Raw genomic sequence first — 17,163 nt, forward strand, 5'->3', positions numbered from 1 at the left:
GAAAACTTGAAAAGCAATTATCCGTGAGACAAAGCCCAACTTTACATGAGGAACAGTGCCATCTAGTTCTATGAGGTTGGTTTCTAGTGCTACAGTGAGCACATCGAACTTTATTGCCATGAATGGGCATATGAGCAGCTTTGTCGGTGCGTATTTCAATGGGAACCTGAATTTTAAATTTATTCGGCACTTCTGCTTTTGAACTTGGTCTTCCTCTTTGGGGAGTGGAAGGATCAGCACCTATCAAACCTGCAGATACTGCTAAACGAAAAACTTTGAGAGTAACTGATGGTGTTTGAGATCTTTCTTTGAATATGATATATGCGTTTACAATTGTTAGATCAATAAAATGCCAGAAAATTCGATGCCACCATTTTTTAGATTTACGATCTATTGCATAGCAAGCCTTGTACATATCTGATTTGTCTACGTAACCCATATGTTTATTATAATCTGTCACTACTGTAAGACCAGTGAAAGTTTTTTTGGAGCCATCTTTTTGCTTTCTTGAGATTTCCTGCATATCTTCAGGGTTATGAAAATTGCTCAAGAAATGAACAGATTTGTTATCCATCCATTTTGTTGCCAATATGCCCCCATTACTAATTTTCCAACATGTGTCACCACGTTTCATTGATTTATCGTTAGAGAAATCTTTGGGAAAAAATTTAGTATTCAGCTTTGCTGTTCCACAAGCATATATATATTGGGCCCGTAGTTCTTCTAAGAGTAGATAAGAAGTAAAAAAATTGTCCATATACACTTCATGACACTTACCAGCAAGACTACTTGTTAAATCTTTGACCACTCTAGCCCCTAACCTTTTTTCTGTAAGATCACCTGTTTTACCTGTATAAATCTGGAATTGCGAAACAAAACCAGATTCATTTGCTCGCACCCATACTTTATAACCCCTTTTTGTCGGTGTTTTCGGCATGTATTGTCGTAGTGAGCTTCGCCCCTTGAACTTAATCATTCCTTCGTCAACTGACTGGCATTTACTGGGATTATAATACTTATCAAATGTTTCCGTCAATCTATCTATCATTGGTCTTATTTTATACAATTTGTCATAATCATTAGAACCTTTTTTAGGAGCAATAAAGTTGTCATTTAGGTGCATGTTACCCAAAAACCAATCAAACCGATTTCGAGACATAGCAGATGATATATAGGTGTCCCGTAAATCAGTTCTTGCAGACCAATAATCTCTGTAGCTTGGATCTTTTTTTATACCCATAAGAATATTGATTCCTAAGAAACATTTCATTTCTTCTTTTGTTGTTGGAATATATTGTTTATTTTTTTGGGTTGCATACAAGTTGGTCTGAAATACTAATGTATCCAAAAGCTCCTCTGAAAAAAGAAGCATAAATATATCCAGCGGTTCTTCTATCTCTTCGGGCACATTAGGACCTACATCACTTACAAAAACTGAAGGACTCTTACCAAATTTTTTTGAATCATCGGACCAAACAACTACCTTTTCTTCATTCTTAGGTTTCTTTTTACCTTTGTTTTGTGTATTTGTGTCTTGTATTTTTTTTGTTAGTTTTCTTTTCCTATTGACTCCAGTTTCGTCTTCACTTGATTCTTGATTACTTGATTCTATTTCAATGTCCGTACCAGTGTCTTCATTTTCCGCAGTATTTTGTATTTCTTGAAGATCATCTTCAATAACAAATGATTCATCATTGGTATCATCGGGAGGTTCATCCTCTCGTCCATCATCATCTGAATCTATTTCGGAAGCTTCTGATTCTTCTCCGGATGGTATCTCTTCAATAAGTTGAAATACCTCATCAGCTTCGAGAGCTTCAAGCTCTCTAAAGAAACGGTTTCCTGAAACAATAAAAACAAATATTTATATTATGCTAATAATAGGCTTTGTGGGTCCACATGGAACCACATATTTTGAAAGCAAAAAACAACATATTTATGAAAAAATATAAGAACTTTTTTGTAACAACTCTAAAATAACATCAATATGTATATATTTATGATCCACTTACCTGACATATCTTTTATTTGTGTAGTTGAAATAAAAAAATTCGTTATGCGTGACAAAAAGTAAAAAGGTAACATACATCTACCGCTCCTTGAAACAAACTGAAGCCACCGAGAAAGTCGCCGCATTAGCGATCTAAAACACAAAATGGTAGGGGACACCGGTCTGAACGTGGTTCCGGCAAGCGTTTACTGGGAAAGGTTTTAGAAATTTATGAATTTGTGGTTCCGCTGTGGAACCACTTGCCCGAAAAGGGTTAAATAACATACATATAAAATCAGAGTTTGGTGTTTATTGAGAGTAAACTAAATGTAAGACCAAATACTTACCATGTCAGGATAAGTATCATAAGGTTTTTTTACTGGGTCTTTACTCATGATTTAATCATCATTCAATCTTCGCTTATCCACTGCTGGACATAGATCTCCCTCATAATTTTCCATCTATTTCGATCTTGTGCCTCTTGCATCCAATTCCTATGACAACATTTTAGATCGTCAGTCCAACGTGTTGGTGGACGACCTCTGCTTCGGTAGGCATCATCTCTTGGTCTCCATTCCAGTATCCGCTTTGTCCATCTATTATCTGTCATTCGAGCCACGTGACCTGCCCAGTTCCATTTCAGTGTTGCTACTCTCTCTACTGCATCAGCCACTCCTGTTCTTTGTCGTAGCTGGCGATTTGGGATCTTGTCTCGTAGTGAAACGCCCAACATAGCACGCTCCATCGCCCTTTGACACACACGGATCTTTTGAACTGCTCTCCTTGTCATGGTCAACGTTTCGGCACCGTAAGTTAACACTGGCAAAATACACTGATTAAACGTTTTTCTTTTAAGGCATATTGGTATATCAGACGATTTGAAAATATGGTTCAGCTTGCCGAAGGCTGCCCAAGTCAGTCTTATACGACGGAGAAGCTCAACGGTTTGGTTATCTTTTCCTATGCGAATCTCATGATTTAATATGGAATCACTAACAGGAGAATTTACTGTCATCATGGCATGTGGTTATCTTTTTAAAGACATATCTCATGCTATGATTTTTGTGATAGATATTCTCAAGTTAAGGTTGATTACATGTAATCAAATGTACTATCTTACAATAAAGTCATCCCAGGAACGCAATTCAGCAATATAACTTTAAAGTTGTCTACTTTAAAATATATAATATACCTATGTATAAATTGTCAATATGAATGAGTCAGATAAAATTAAATTATTAGAATAATTTTTCACCAAGTAACAAAAAACAAAATTGGTTTAATTTATTATTGTTTTGTATTTTGAGAACAATTTCCGAAGTGGAAATTGAAACACGAATAAACTTATTTTAAACTTAAATTGTGGCTTATTCCCAATTAGAATAGTAATTGCTCAAAATAAACATATTTCAATTGAAATTGTGGCTAATTCCCATTAAAGATAATAAATAATATTAAAATGTCACCAGAAAATAGCTTCCAAACAAAATATTCAAAATAAAGAGAAAACTAATTTACCTTTTGGCTGAAAAAATATAAAGTAAAGGTATTCTAATTTTTCTACAATTACAATTATTCCCATTTTTTTTAGAATGAATGCAAATACATAACATTAGTGTTGCCCAAATGCAAGACGAGACTTAGACAGTCTTGGTCTTGCGTCAATACACCGGGTCTTGGTCTTGGTATTGCACTCCCGGTCTTGGTCTTGCAGCAAGAGTCTTGCAAGTCTTGCAGTTACCCATTAGCCTATTGCTATTTATTAAATGTTACTTTAAATCTTAGAACAACGTAACAGAGCAAGTACATTTTAAGCTTGAATTAACATAGCCATAATAAAGACCAACCCAATTAATAAATGTCTAAACAACTGACACCGGGTAGGGTTTGAAGCGACGATCTAAGCGATCCGTGCCTATACTCTAACTAACTCAGCTATCTACCATGTCCCACAGAAGTCAATCTGTTTCTTAATAAACATTTGCATTTAATAAGCTTACATGTGCTAAAACATGGTTAAAACGCAAAAAAAAACAAGTTAATGACATAAACTTGACTGCATTTTAAAGAACATTATCTGCCTAGAAAAAGATTGATGGACCCCCCACCATATATGAAATGGAATCTTAAAAAAGATTGGCATCTGGCAAAAAGTCCACATGCAGGTATCAAGGGCATAGATTATTTAGGTGATAAGATAACATACTATAATCCACTTATTAAAGCAACATAAATGTTGTTAACAATCTTAGCTCTACTTTTGTATAAAAAACTAACTTGAAAAAATAAAGAATAGGTAAAAAAGCAATGGTAATCAAAAGAAGTTATTTTACTAGAAGGTAAAAGATATCTACTTAATAAAATACATTAATTTACCAAAATAAAGTAGTAGGTACATAATATATGTAATTAGTAATAAGGTAATAAGTATATTTTTATACATGTCCACTTTTTACAGCGGTTAATAAAAAGCTTGTGGTATCTCCACCGAATTTTGGTTTTTCAGGAAAAAATATTTGTAATTCCTTTTTGTGAAAAGATATTAGATGCTTCCTTAAACCTGACGTGTTTTTGTTTTTCATTTTCATTTCAACCTTTCTATGTAGGCACAATTTACACAAAGCAATTTGGGATGCATGAATTATTTCGAAAAACTCATCAAATTTGGTTTTATGTCTTTCAGATCTATAATTTCAACGCTCACTACTCCGACTAGAACTATTTGAATCTTTGTCTCTCGTGTCAAATTGTAAACTTGTCACTCCGGAAACAACAAGGATTAGATGAAAAACAATTATTATTACATTAGACTCAGAGGAAAGCTCAATTGGGAATGAAGTTTAGTGATGTCGATAAAGTAACTACTACTATAATAGTTACTTTATGTCCATTACTATCCCATACCCTAAAACAAACCAAAAATTATATTGTTCTGAAGCTATTTTCTTGTGGCATTTTAAATTAATTACTATTTAAATGGGAATAAGCCACAATTAAAGGTTAAAATACATTTATTGACGTTTCAATTTCCACTTCGGAAATCGTTCTCAAAATATAAACATTAGTAAATTAAACAAATTTTGTTTTTGTTACTTAGTGAAAAATTCTTCTAATAATTTAATTTTATCTGACTCATCTATATTGACAATTCAGACATACATTATACATTTTAAAGTAGACGACTTTAAAATGATATTGCCAATATTGTTGAGTTGCGTTCCTGGAACGACTTTACTTATAAGATAGTTCATTCGATTACATGAAATCAACTTTAACTTGAGAATATCCGTCAGAAAAAATCATAACATGTAATTCGTCTTTAAAAAGACAAATACATGCCATGATGACAGTAAAACTCTCCTGTTAGTGATTCCATAGTAAATTATGAGGGAAAAACCAGGAAAAAAAACCTCATAATACTATCCCGACATGGTAAGTATTTGATCTTGCATTTAGTTTACCTTCAATAAATACCAAATTCCGATTTTATATGTTTGTTATTTAAAAAATATATAAATGATGCATTCTCCATATGTTACTGACTTACCAATAATGGTATTTTCCTTTTAATAACTTCCTCTTTCAATATGGGTAACCAGATCCTACTACATTCTGCCGAGGAATTCGCGACACAATTGGTCTCATTTAGCATAATTAATTTCAAAGAGAAAAATCAAAGAAGCGGCTCTAATTATGCTAAATGAGACCAATTGTGTCGCGAATTCCTCGGCAGAATGTAGTAGGATCTGGTTACCCATATTGAAAGAGGAAGTTATTAAAAGGAAAATACCATTATTGGTAAGTCAGTAACATATGGAGAATGCATCATTTATATATTTTTTAAATAACAAACATATAAAATCGGAATTTGGTATTTATTGAAGGTAAACTAAATGCAAGATCAAATACTTACCATGTCGGGATAGTATTATGAGGTTTTTTTTTCCTGGTTTTTCCCTCATAATTTACTATGGAATCACTAACAGGAGAGTTTTACTGTCATCATGGCATGTATTTGTCTTTTTAAAGACGAATTACATGTTATGATTTTTTCTGACGGATATTCTCAAGTTAAAGTTGATTTCATGTAATCGAATGAACTATCTTATAAGTAAAGTCGTCCCAGGAACGCAACTCAACAATATTGGCAATATCATTTTAAAGTCGTCTACTTTAAAATGTATAATGTATGTCTGAATTGTCAATATAGATGAGTCAGATAAAATTAAATTATTAGAAGAATTTTTCACTAAGTAACAAAAACAAAATTTATTTAATTTACTAATGTTTATATTTTGAGAACGATTTCCGAAGTGGAAATTGAAACGTCAATAAATGTATTTTAACCTTTAATTGTGGCTTATTCCCATTTAAATAGTAATTAAACCAAAAATTATATATCGTTACTTCGTTATTCTAAATATTTCGGTATTTTGTTTACACGGTAGGCGACATTATCTGTTATTAATTTGTCTCATTACTTTTGAATATTAGCCGCGCTGTCAGCAAATTTTGGTTAACCAAATGATCTCATCGCACATCCAGCAGAAACAATGTTAGGCCGATAAGATTTGTTTATTTAGATTCCTCGTAACTAAATTATAATGGGAAAAAATTGAATTATTAAGTGGTTGTCCGTTTAAAAATTTTCGATACGATATTACTGTCGACGTCGCAATGCAAGAAGATTATTTTATGATTAGAGGGCAGCTATTTTAAAAATCTGGACAATTAATTTCAGAGCAAAGAAGTCGTCGGTTGGTAAAGAATGTACAAAATATTTTATTTTACATTGTAATTATGACCTTTGAGCACTTGTCAAATGTGTTTTTTAATGAATATTTTGATTCGCTGTGTATGTTTATGGTATTGTTCGTAATACGCATAAGTCCAGTTTTTCAAATTTTTATTACATATTTTTGTACGTCTCATCGAGTCTTTAAGCATATACCCGAACTACTATACTTGCAAAACGACACTCAGTCCTAACTGCAAGACGCAAGAGTCTCGCAGGCTTAGTCTTGTTCTTGCTTAAATCTCGCACGGTCAGTCTTGGTCTTGGTCTTGCTAAAATTAGGCGGTCTTGGTCTTGCGAAAACGCAAGAACAAGACCAAGACCGATTTTGGGCAACACTACATCTACATAACATACCTGAAAATTGAATGCATTCTAGTGATAAAAGTGTCGTTATATCTAGTAGTGATAAAAGTGTCGTTATATATTATACAATATATAACGACACCTGATATGAAGAACATTGTAACTCTACGTACAATCTTTTTCAACCATGGAATAAATAACATCTATAAAAGATAACCTTTATTTTGGTAGAATTACTTTTATCCTATCTTATGTCGGTAAATCTAAAGTTATTTAACAAAATAACCTCATTGTAAGTGCAAATTTTGAATCACTTGTTGGAAAAAACGTTGTAACTGTCGCCAGAAGTGACCAATCACGAGGCAGATTGTCACTCTGGCCGGCCAATCACAAACTGTTTTATTAACTGCGTTGTCATTGGCCTCCCGCCGGAAGATCGCTGCTAAATTGCAAACACAAAATGTATAAAAAGGCAGCACATCTTCCGATCGGGATCTAGTTGTCTACATCACTAGCCCCTGCTAGACCTTGTTGGCCTAGTGCCTTTACTACGATTCTGCGTTTTATTATTAACCGAGTGAACATTTCTTCGATCTAAGAAGACGTCGAAGCCAAGACGATTCCAAAGCTCTTTAGTGCTAGAATGAATACGAAGCCGTGCGGCTACGACATTATTCAAACCACAAGAAGTACAGGAACCGGCGATTGTTGGCTGACGGCCTGCCCTTTTGTCGATGTAAAGAAAAGTCTGGTAACGCACTTATAATTACCTCGCAGAAGCCGGCTACCGGCTCGGAGAGAACGTTCCCTGGCCAGATAGACATGATCTTTGAGATATGGAAAGTCTTATAGCTATTTCGAATCATGTCAAACTGACACAGCGTTCCACTGGTCCACTGACGGTCAGAAGTAAATATAAGCCCCAAGTGGGCTTGGAATTACTTCTTACTCGGTGGCCGAGCTGCGGTGACACTTCGTCGCCATAAACCTTTTAAAGAAATAGTAACCGTTCTTACGGGGCATCAAATTATTTCTCGAGAGGTGGCGGTACGAAGTGAAGGACCGTCGAAGAGTCAACACTCTGCCGACGTTCCTGTACCTCTCGAGGAGTGTAAACGTGGCCACACAGCGAGGTGTGAAGTGCCGGCATCTCTGTAAGACTCAAGGCATCCACTGTGCCCAGAATACTAAACAAATATTCATGTAAGACAAATAAGAAATAAACCTCGAAGTATTCTGGTTGTTGGTGGCACTTTGTCGACCGCATAGTCGCCGGTAAACTTCCCGCTAAGCGGAAGCCTAGATCACATAAACTCCACGAAGACGAGGATGGAGTCGAGAAACCTTCGATCCTCCTCCAGAGCGGCAATCGTAGACCATTCTGAAACTTCAAATTCCTCGGAAAATGCTACGGCCGTACGACATAACCAATGTTATAATATTGAACATTTTTATTATTGATGAATATTTTTTATAAAAACATTGTATACAATGTTTTTCTCGAAAAATTTATTAAGAAGTTTTTACAACTTCATTGTAAGTTGTGATGCAAGATAGCAAGGTAGTAGAATATTACTATAAATAACATTCAAATCAATTTACCAGGCTCTTCTAATCTGGGAGATGAAGTAAATTCTGTAATATTAACTGCTAAGTATAGTGATCATGTCTTAAATCTTAAAACCTCACGTGAAATTACTAGTTTAGAATTTCAATCAAAAATAGTAACACCTACATTATCATTTATGACTGAACTAACTTCTACTGATAAAAATAAGGTACCAAATATTCACAGAGCATTACATACTCAAGATACATTGACAGCAGAAACTTCTACATGCACCAAAGGTGCAAGTTCATCATTAAATACATTTTTGTTAAGAAAAAACAATACCCAAAGAAGAAAAATCTGGGAAGGGGGAGACAAAAGGGTCCAAGTATTTGGAACATGAATGTCTTGAAGAAACTGTGGAACTCTGGACAAGAATTCACTAGTAAAACTGGAAAATTATTAAAAATAAGGGAAGTAGGACCTGGATGTAATAATAAATGTAACAGAAAATGTAAATTGGAATTATCTAAAATTTATAGTCAGTTTATTAATTCATTTTTGGGAAATGGCAGATCATGACAAACAGCGAATATTTATGTAGATACATTTTCAAACAAGAGAGAAATGTTGTAAAGTTAAAAGAGTGAAGAAGAAACTGAACATATCAATATAATTTGCAGTTAGTTGGGCACTTTCAACATAACAGATATGTGATTAACTACATTATTAAAAAAAACTAATGGTTAGCAAAGTGAAGGCTTTATACCTGGAGATATGCCTGGTCGCCATAACAACAGAGCAAATCCTGTAGATGAAAATATTAAAAATTCCATTCATGTGCATATAAACTATTCCAGCAAAAGAATCTCACTACACAAGAAAAGAACAACTAAGATGTATTTTGGTGAGTCTTTAATACCTCCAAGTTGTATTCACTGTATAATGAATGGATGTTAGAGAATCATCCATGTGATAAGCTAGCCACCAAAAGTCAGTATAGACACTACATATTCAATACTGAGTTTAATATTGGATTTTTCAACCGAAAAAAATTAGTGTCTCACTTGTAATCTACATAACACTAAAGCAGAGAAAGACCAAATTAAAAAGGAATATGCTTTACATATTGCAAACATACAGATGTGAATCTAGAACCCTACAACAAGCAGAACGAAGAAAGATAGATGCCACTGAAATGTTCTGTTGGAGAAGAATGTTACAAATTCCGTGGACTGACCAGAGGACAAATATTTCAATTTTAAATAAGCTAAAAGTCTAAGAAAACTACAAAAAATATTAAAACTGACTAAGTAAAAAAATAAAATGAGGAATTATTTATTTAAATCGCTCTCCTCTAATCTAAGCAAGACTGAGTTACAACGCTTTTCATATCAGGTGCATATATATAGTATCGAAAACCCATGAGAAAAAGAATGGTAATAATAGGTGGTTTAGGGCTAACAATAATTCAGTTAGTTTGTAAAGAAAACCAACATAAGCAACATTTTGGGTATTACAGAAAACTTATTAAATGTACCGAAAATTGTGAATTCAATGTAAGATTAGAGGATTAGAATTGACTATCAAACTCTTTGAATGAAATAAACTAGTCAAATAGCTTCATTTTATAAGGGTAAGATGTGTTTAGTGTATATTTTTCATGCTTGTCATATAAGGACTATGAATAAAAAGTAAATATCTACAGGCATTCAAATTTATAACCCTACCATATTCAAAAGTCTGGGTGTGGTAACTTGCAAAATCCATTTAAATAACTGTTAAACATATTATTGCAATTCATGATCAAATGCTTAAAGAATACATTAATTCGTATCACCTTCTGTATGGCAAAAGATAAAATGCAATCCATACCGGTTTTTCAAACATGTCCCGTTATCAAAAATATTCGGTTAACCAACGCGGCGATTCTATAAATAAATCACCTCTTTTAAAATGAAATACTCTAAATTAAAAAATGAAAATTACAAGCAGTTACAATTATTAGATAAATTACGCCCCTCAATTGTACAACTGTATACAGTTTTTTCCTTAAATTCGTGACACAATTTGCCGAAAATGTCACTCATATATTTTGCTCTTAATACAAGATATACAGAATTAACAGATTTTAATAAGAATTATCCACTTTATAAAAATAAATAATTACCTTTTAAATAAATTTCAATTGTTTAAACAGGATATTTTGAAAACAATTATCCTTTAATTAATTTATCCGGCCTGTCGGCCATTCAATTCAACACCAAGAATTTTATCATAGAATTTTACAAGATGACAACATTAAAACTTATATTGACAGAACTCCAAAATGCATAAATTATTAAACAATCTGTGATGTAATCAATGTAATCCACTTAATTCATGTCATGTACATACGAACAAGGATAGTTAAAAAATTTCAAAAGTTAATATTATTAATTTTTAAATATACTCCTTTAAAGACAAATCTATATTTAAAAATACATTCACTAAATACATTTTTAAAAGTTTGATTTACACACAAGAAAGTTACTAAAAATTCCACCAGTTTCTTCTTTTTTATGTCGATCCACACAACGCGCGAGTAAAACCTACTAGCGTCTAGCCGTTGGCAGGTCAGGATAATCCTGACCAATCCAATTGCACTTGATTTTGTGTGTGGCGCGTCATTCAAATTATGTACAGGTTTGAATGTAACAGTTCTCATTTCTCATATCACGAAACGTTCTCAGATTGTTCACACAAACAAGGAGTTATGTTTAATTGTTTTGAATACACAGTTTTATTATTTTACATATTATAAATATTATCTTATTGTGAGTTGGCAACAAGTGACAAGATAGCGATCCTAACCAATTACAAATAAATCTACTGCGCAGTCGCATTGATCAATTTGTGTTATTTAGCTGAATTTGAATTTCAAATTTTGTATTTCGTTGCGAGACCCCGTGAAAGAAAAAAGAAAATGGATTGCGAGTGCAAAAACTGTAAAAAAGTTTTCTTAAAAACCTCAAATTTACGCAAACATATTAAGAAGTTTCACCCAGAATTAGTGCAGGTGGAAGTAGTAAATTACAATTTTAAATGTAGAATATGTGGTAACAATTTCAACCACAAAAAACATTTACGTTATCATGAAAAAACTCACAAAAATGTTGTAGACACTTCAACGGAAGATAGCAAAATTAACAAAGATTCTAAGAAGTGTCCTTTGTGTAATTTTCATTCAAGTTATGTTGCAGAATTGCACACTCACTTTCAAGAAGAACACAACCTAATCCAAGAAAGTGAAACACTTCAATTTTCCAATTTAGCCTCTTTTCAGGAGTGGAAATATTCTATTGAAAGTAGTACAAAAACCAAATACGTTAAAGTAGAGAACTTTTCCGCAAAGACTCACAAGACAATGAAGTTTCTGTGTCATCGGTCAGGCTGCTTTAATTCTGAAAGCAAAGGAAAGAGGCACTTAAAAATGAAAGGCAGTATAAAAATTGGTGGATTTTGCCCATCAGGTTTCACGGTTGTGGTTGATTTGGCAGAAAAAGTTGAAGTCAATTTTATAAAAACACACATTGGACATCAAACTGATATTGGACAGTTATTTCTAAGTGTATCTGAACGTCAGTCTATTGCTGAAAAAATTGCCTTGAGAATTCCATTTTCAACTATTTTAGATGAAGTGCGTGACTCTGTTCGAAATTCTGAGTTAGAACGATTGCATCTTCTTACAAAAAAAGATTTGTACAACATCGAATGTGCATATAATTTAAATACATCTTCAGGGCACCACAAAGTTGATGGAATTAGTGTGGATGCATGGGTAAAAGACATGGAGGCGACTGGAAATGTTTTATTTTACAAAGCACAAGAAACCACTAATGAAAAATATCCATTCTTGAAGTCTAACGACTTTGTTTTAATTATTATGACTGACGCACAAGCTGAGATAATGTGTAAATATGGTTCGGACTGTGTATGTGTAGATGGTACACATGGAACAAATGGATATGGGTTTGAGCTGAATACTGTTTTAGTGTTGGATAATTTAAGACAAGGATTTCCATGCGCATTTCTAATATCCAACAGAAGCGATCAAGAGGTCCTTACTGTATTTTTCTCCGCCATAAAAGAAAAAGTAGGACTAATATCCTGTAAAAATTTCATGTCTGACCTAGCAGATTCATTTTATAATGCATGGATACAAGTGATGACTCTTCCTGAGCATAGGTTAGTTATCAAAGTTATTATTTAAATAATTAAGAGTAATTTCGTTCTTTTTTTAGACTGTATTGTACTTGGCACTTGGATCGAGCATGGCGAAATAATTTGTGTAAAATTACCACCAAAGAAAAACAGGTTTGTACACTTTGGTGAATAAATATAATTCAAAATTATAAATGCTAGTACAACCATATAATTTATTAATAACTGTATGTATTGTAGGTGCTGGTATACAAACAACTGCGTATAATTTTACAAGAAACAGATGTACCCACATTTTCGATAATGTTAAAAGAGTTTCAGTGCCAATTGGAAAATGATCCTGATCTTCATCCCTTTTTGCATTATTTTAAAAGTTATTATGCCAATAAATCAGAATTTTGGGCATATTGTTACAGGATGCATACAGGTTTAAATACTAATATGCACATAGAGCGTATGCACAGAACACTGAAGTATTTATATTTAAATGGAAAAACCGTTAAACGTTTGGATAAAGCCATTTTAGCAATAATGAAACTCGTCAGGGACAAACTGTTTGATTCATTAATAGTCTTACATAAAGGTAAAATTTGCAATAAAATCAAAGAATTGCGCATACGTCACAAAATTAGCTTAGATTTGAACATGTCCTTAATAATTCCATCTGAGAATGGTTGGAGCATTGCTTCCTCTAGAAAGTATGAAGTATATACAGTAGAAGAAAATGAAATAAACTGCAAATGTGAGATATTTTGTACTGAATGTGGCTCATGTATCCACCGATACAGGTGTTCCTGCATAGATTCTGCAATCAAATGGAATATGTGTAAACACATTCACCTCTTGTGCAGATACAGAGGTTTACATTCTGAAAACCAAGAAAATTTACAAGGTAAAAACAATAGTAATATAACTAACAAATATTTTTATTTGCTGCAACTCACACACTTAATTTATGGTTCTGGATTGACAATTGATTTTAATGTTATTGAAGGTTAAAGAAGTACAGATATTGGTTTTGTTTGTTAATATAGTTCTGTTTGTAGTTTTAGAGTCCAACAGTGGAAATCAACCCCCTACTGATATTTCTAAAAATAAAGTCGAAGAATGTATTCTTACAGAAATAAGTAAAAAAGAAGAAAATTCAACAGCTACATTCAATAATAAAAAAGAGAGTATAAAAGTGAAATTTTTGGAACTGCTGGATTCCGCTACTTCTCTCCAACAGCTCGAGGTTTTTGAAAAAGCAATTGCGCCAATTGCACCAACACTATCAGCATTAACTGTATCGAATTTTTCCAGTCCTGCATCTACGAACATCAATGTCCCTCATAATAAAAAGATTCAAATGCAACGTAGGCTATTTTCTACAAAAAAGAAAATGAAAAATACCAGAACCAAAATTCAGAAACCAAGTTCTGAAGAAACTGACTTGCTATCTTTAAGTTTAGTTTCAAAACAGTAGCTATTCTACTTTTTTATTAAACATAAAAAGTACTAGTTTGCTATTAATTTCAGGTTATCAGACTGTGTGCAAATAATAATTTATAAACATGTATTTTTTCTAAGATATTAAAAATTATTATAAATTTGGTTGTTTTATTCATTCACTCGCTATAACTCTCTATAAAGATAAAAAATGCTTAGTCCCTTTAGCTTTGTTATATCTGGCAGATATACAGCCGGAAAAATGAAAGATTACCCATGAAGGATCATATCAATCACTTATTTTGTATTTGCTGTCTTTTTCTATAAATAACAAATGTTTGTTATAGAAAAAGACAGCAAATACAAAATAAGTGATTGATATGATCATTTATGGGTAATCTTTCATTTTTCCGACTGTATTACATATTAGAGGTATACATACAAGGACTTACAATATTAATAAAGTAATTCTTTGTCAACTGTAGTGATTTACTGAATAAAATATATACATAGGTATATTAAATTTAACAATATTTCCACATAAAAAAACTCAGTTAAAAGTTCTTCCTTTTGGGTCAGTCTCTACTTGGGAACTCCTTTTTCTGACTGCATTTACCTGTTTTTCTTGTAAAAGTTTTGCCTGCTTCTGAAAGCCTGCACATTTGTTTTCCGTAAATTTAAATCTATTTATCCTAGCAGTATTTCTTGTAAAGCATTATTATCTACTCCTTTAACTATTCTATCCCGAATCAACCTTCTTGTTCTAAAAATTCACCTAATTTGGCTTGGACTCTCAAATCTGTTACAAATTGATCAAAAGTTTATCCAGGTATATGAATTCCACTGAAGAACTTAAAACTTTCCATTATTATATTTGTTCTCTGTAAACACTACACCTGGACCATGTTATATCTGGGAGATTTATTATCATATATATATTGGAAGTATACATAAATGATATAACTTGTTTTAAATATTTATTATTATCACTTCCACGTATATACCATCTTATTGTGATTATTATTTTTATTATACAACAACTATGATCTATAATAAGTGACAAGCAGGTAAGCCCTCACCCTTTGTGTCACAAGATTCAAGAAGTGTCCCTTGTGTAATTTTCATTCAAGTTATGTTGCAGAATTCCACACTCACTTCCAAGAAGAACACAACCTGATCCTAGAAAGTGAAACACTTCAATTTTCCAATTTAGCTTCTTTTCAGGAGTGGAAATGTTCTATTGAAAGTAGTACAAAAACAAAATACTTTACAAGTAGAGAACTTTTCCACAGACTCACAAAACAATGAAGTTTCTGTGTCATAGGTCAGGCTGCTTTAATTCTGAAAGCAAAGGAAAGAGGCACTTAAAAATGAAAAGCGGTATAAAAATTGGTGGATTTTGCCCAGCAGGTCTCAAGGTTGTGGTTCAATTGGCAGAAAAAGTTGAAGTCAATTTTATAAAAACACACATTGGACATCAAACTGATATTGGACAGTTACTTCTAAGTATATCTATATCTGAACGCAGACTATTGCTGATATTTGATATTGGTTATTATACAATACAACAACATAACAACAACTTAAGTGACAAGCAGACAAGCCCTCCCACTCCCTTTGTGTCACTGTCTCTGTCTTGTCACTTGTTGCCAACTCACAATAAGATAATAATAATTTATAATATGTAAAATAATAAAACTGTATTCAAAACACAATTAAACATAACTTCTTGTTTGTGTGAACAATCTGAGAACGTTTCGTGATATGAGAACTGTTACATTCAAACTTCAAACCTGTACATAATTTGAATGACGCGCCACACACAAAATCAAGTGCGATTGGATTGGTCAGGATTATCCTGACCTGCCAACGGCTAGACGCTAGTGTAAAACCTCGGTTTGGTTGAGTTTACCGAAAGTACAAGCTGATTATAGCCGCAAATGTGAAACATGGAACAACAAATTTCAGGATAGCAGTGTTGGCATGTTTTTATAATGTAAGTACTCTATGCTTCAAATATAAAAAGATAAAGCTTTAGAAAAGTACATTTTGTTTATATTTTGTTATAAATTCTGCAATTTTTGATTTTTATAAAACAAGAATGAGTAAGTATTTGTTTCTTTGGAGATAAATTGCAGTTAATTATTATAAATTGTTTTTGTCAATTACCCTTTGATATATTAGGGAATAGATTTGGCAATCGTCAAATCAGCAGTTGTAAGATTGCAATAGATGTTTGCAATTAATCTCGAAAGAGACAAATATTTACTCGTTATTGTACTTTTTAAAAGCTTTCTCTCTATATATTTGAAGCATACAACATATTCATTATAAAAACATTCCAACACTGCCAAACCCAAATATTTTTGACATTTGCGGCTATATTCAGCTTGTACTTTCGGTAAACTCAACCCTCGGTTTTATGGTTCGTCAGTTAGGCCGCCCGTGTATTGCATAGATAAAATTACACCTGGTGGTAGTGTGCTATGGTGTATTGTCGTACGGTCGTAGCGTCTTCCAGGTTCTCTGGGATCTCTTGATGCTCTACGACCGCCGCTCTTGAGGAGGATCTTAAATTTAACGGGATTCCGCCCTCTACGTACGAGAAGTTCGCCGGTCCTCTGTGGTGGGCGAGGTCACACCGGCAATCAGAATACTTTAACATTTCAAGCTTTCTTACAATGACTTAAATGTATAAATATGTTAGTGTTCTGTTGCGTGGTGTATGCCTCGAGTTCCACAGAGATGTCGGCCTTCTCACTTCGTGTAGCCGCGTTCTCTCTCCTCGAGAGAGGTACAAGAATGCTGGCAGTGTCGACTCTTCCTATTGCCCGTCTCTTCGTGTCACTATCTTTCGTAAACAGTATTTCTGATAGTTACTATTTGCATAAG

At 33.2% G+C, this 17,163-nt stretch overlaps 2 protein-coding genes across 3 annotated transcripts in view; one reads left to right on the forward strand and one right to left on the reverse strand.

Annotated features, from left to right (window-relative positions):
* Positions 1-11,179, reverse strand: part of Eb1 (microtubule-associated protein RP/EB family member 1) — a 101,716-nt gene extending 90,537 nt beyond the window's left edge. Inside the window, exon 1 of one of the 2 annotated variants that reach the window (XM_072532050.1) lies at positions 10,811-11,179. The gene's annotated coding sequence lies outside the window, so the exon portion shown is untranslated. The remainder of the gene's footprint in view (positions 1-10,810) is intronic. The other variant, XM_072532049.1, reaches the window with a different exon arrangement.
* A 59-nt stretch (positions 11,180-11,238) lies between these two features.
* LOC140441367 (uncharacterized) lies at positions 11,239-15,971 on the forward strand. The gene is made up of 2 exons (XM_072532048.1): positions 11,239-12,996; positions 13,084-15,971. Exon 1 carries the CDS (start codon positions 11,606-11,608, stop codon positions 12,890-12,892), a length of 1,287 nt encoding a protein of 428 aa, XP_072388149.1. The 5' UTR covers positions 11,239-11,605; the 3' UTR covers positions 12,893-12,996; positions 13,084-15,971.
* Positions 15,972-17,163: the final 1,192 nt, after the last annotated feature.

Source organism: Diabrotica undecimpunctata, chromosome 5 (genome assembly GCF_040954645.1).
Source record: "Diabrotica undecimpunctata isolate CICGRU chromosome 5, icDiaUnde3, whole genome shotgun sequence".
In the NCBI taxonomy this organism is placed as follows: domain Eukaryota; kingdom Metazoa; phylum Arthropoda; class Insecta; order Coleoptera; family Chrysomelidae; genus Diabrotica; species Diabrotica undecimpunctata.

Excerpts from the sequence above, each read along its gene's own strand:
- LOC140441367 (XM_072532048.1), top strand. The coding sequence starts at position 11,606 with ATGGATTGCGAGTGCAAAAACTGTAAAAAAGTTTTCTTAAAAACCTCA.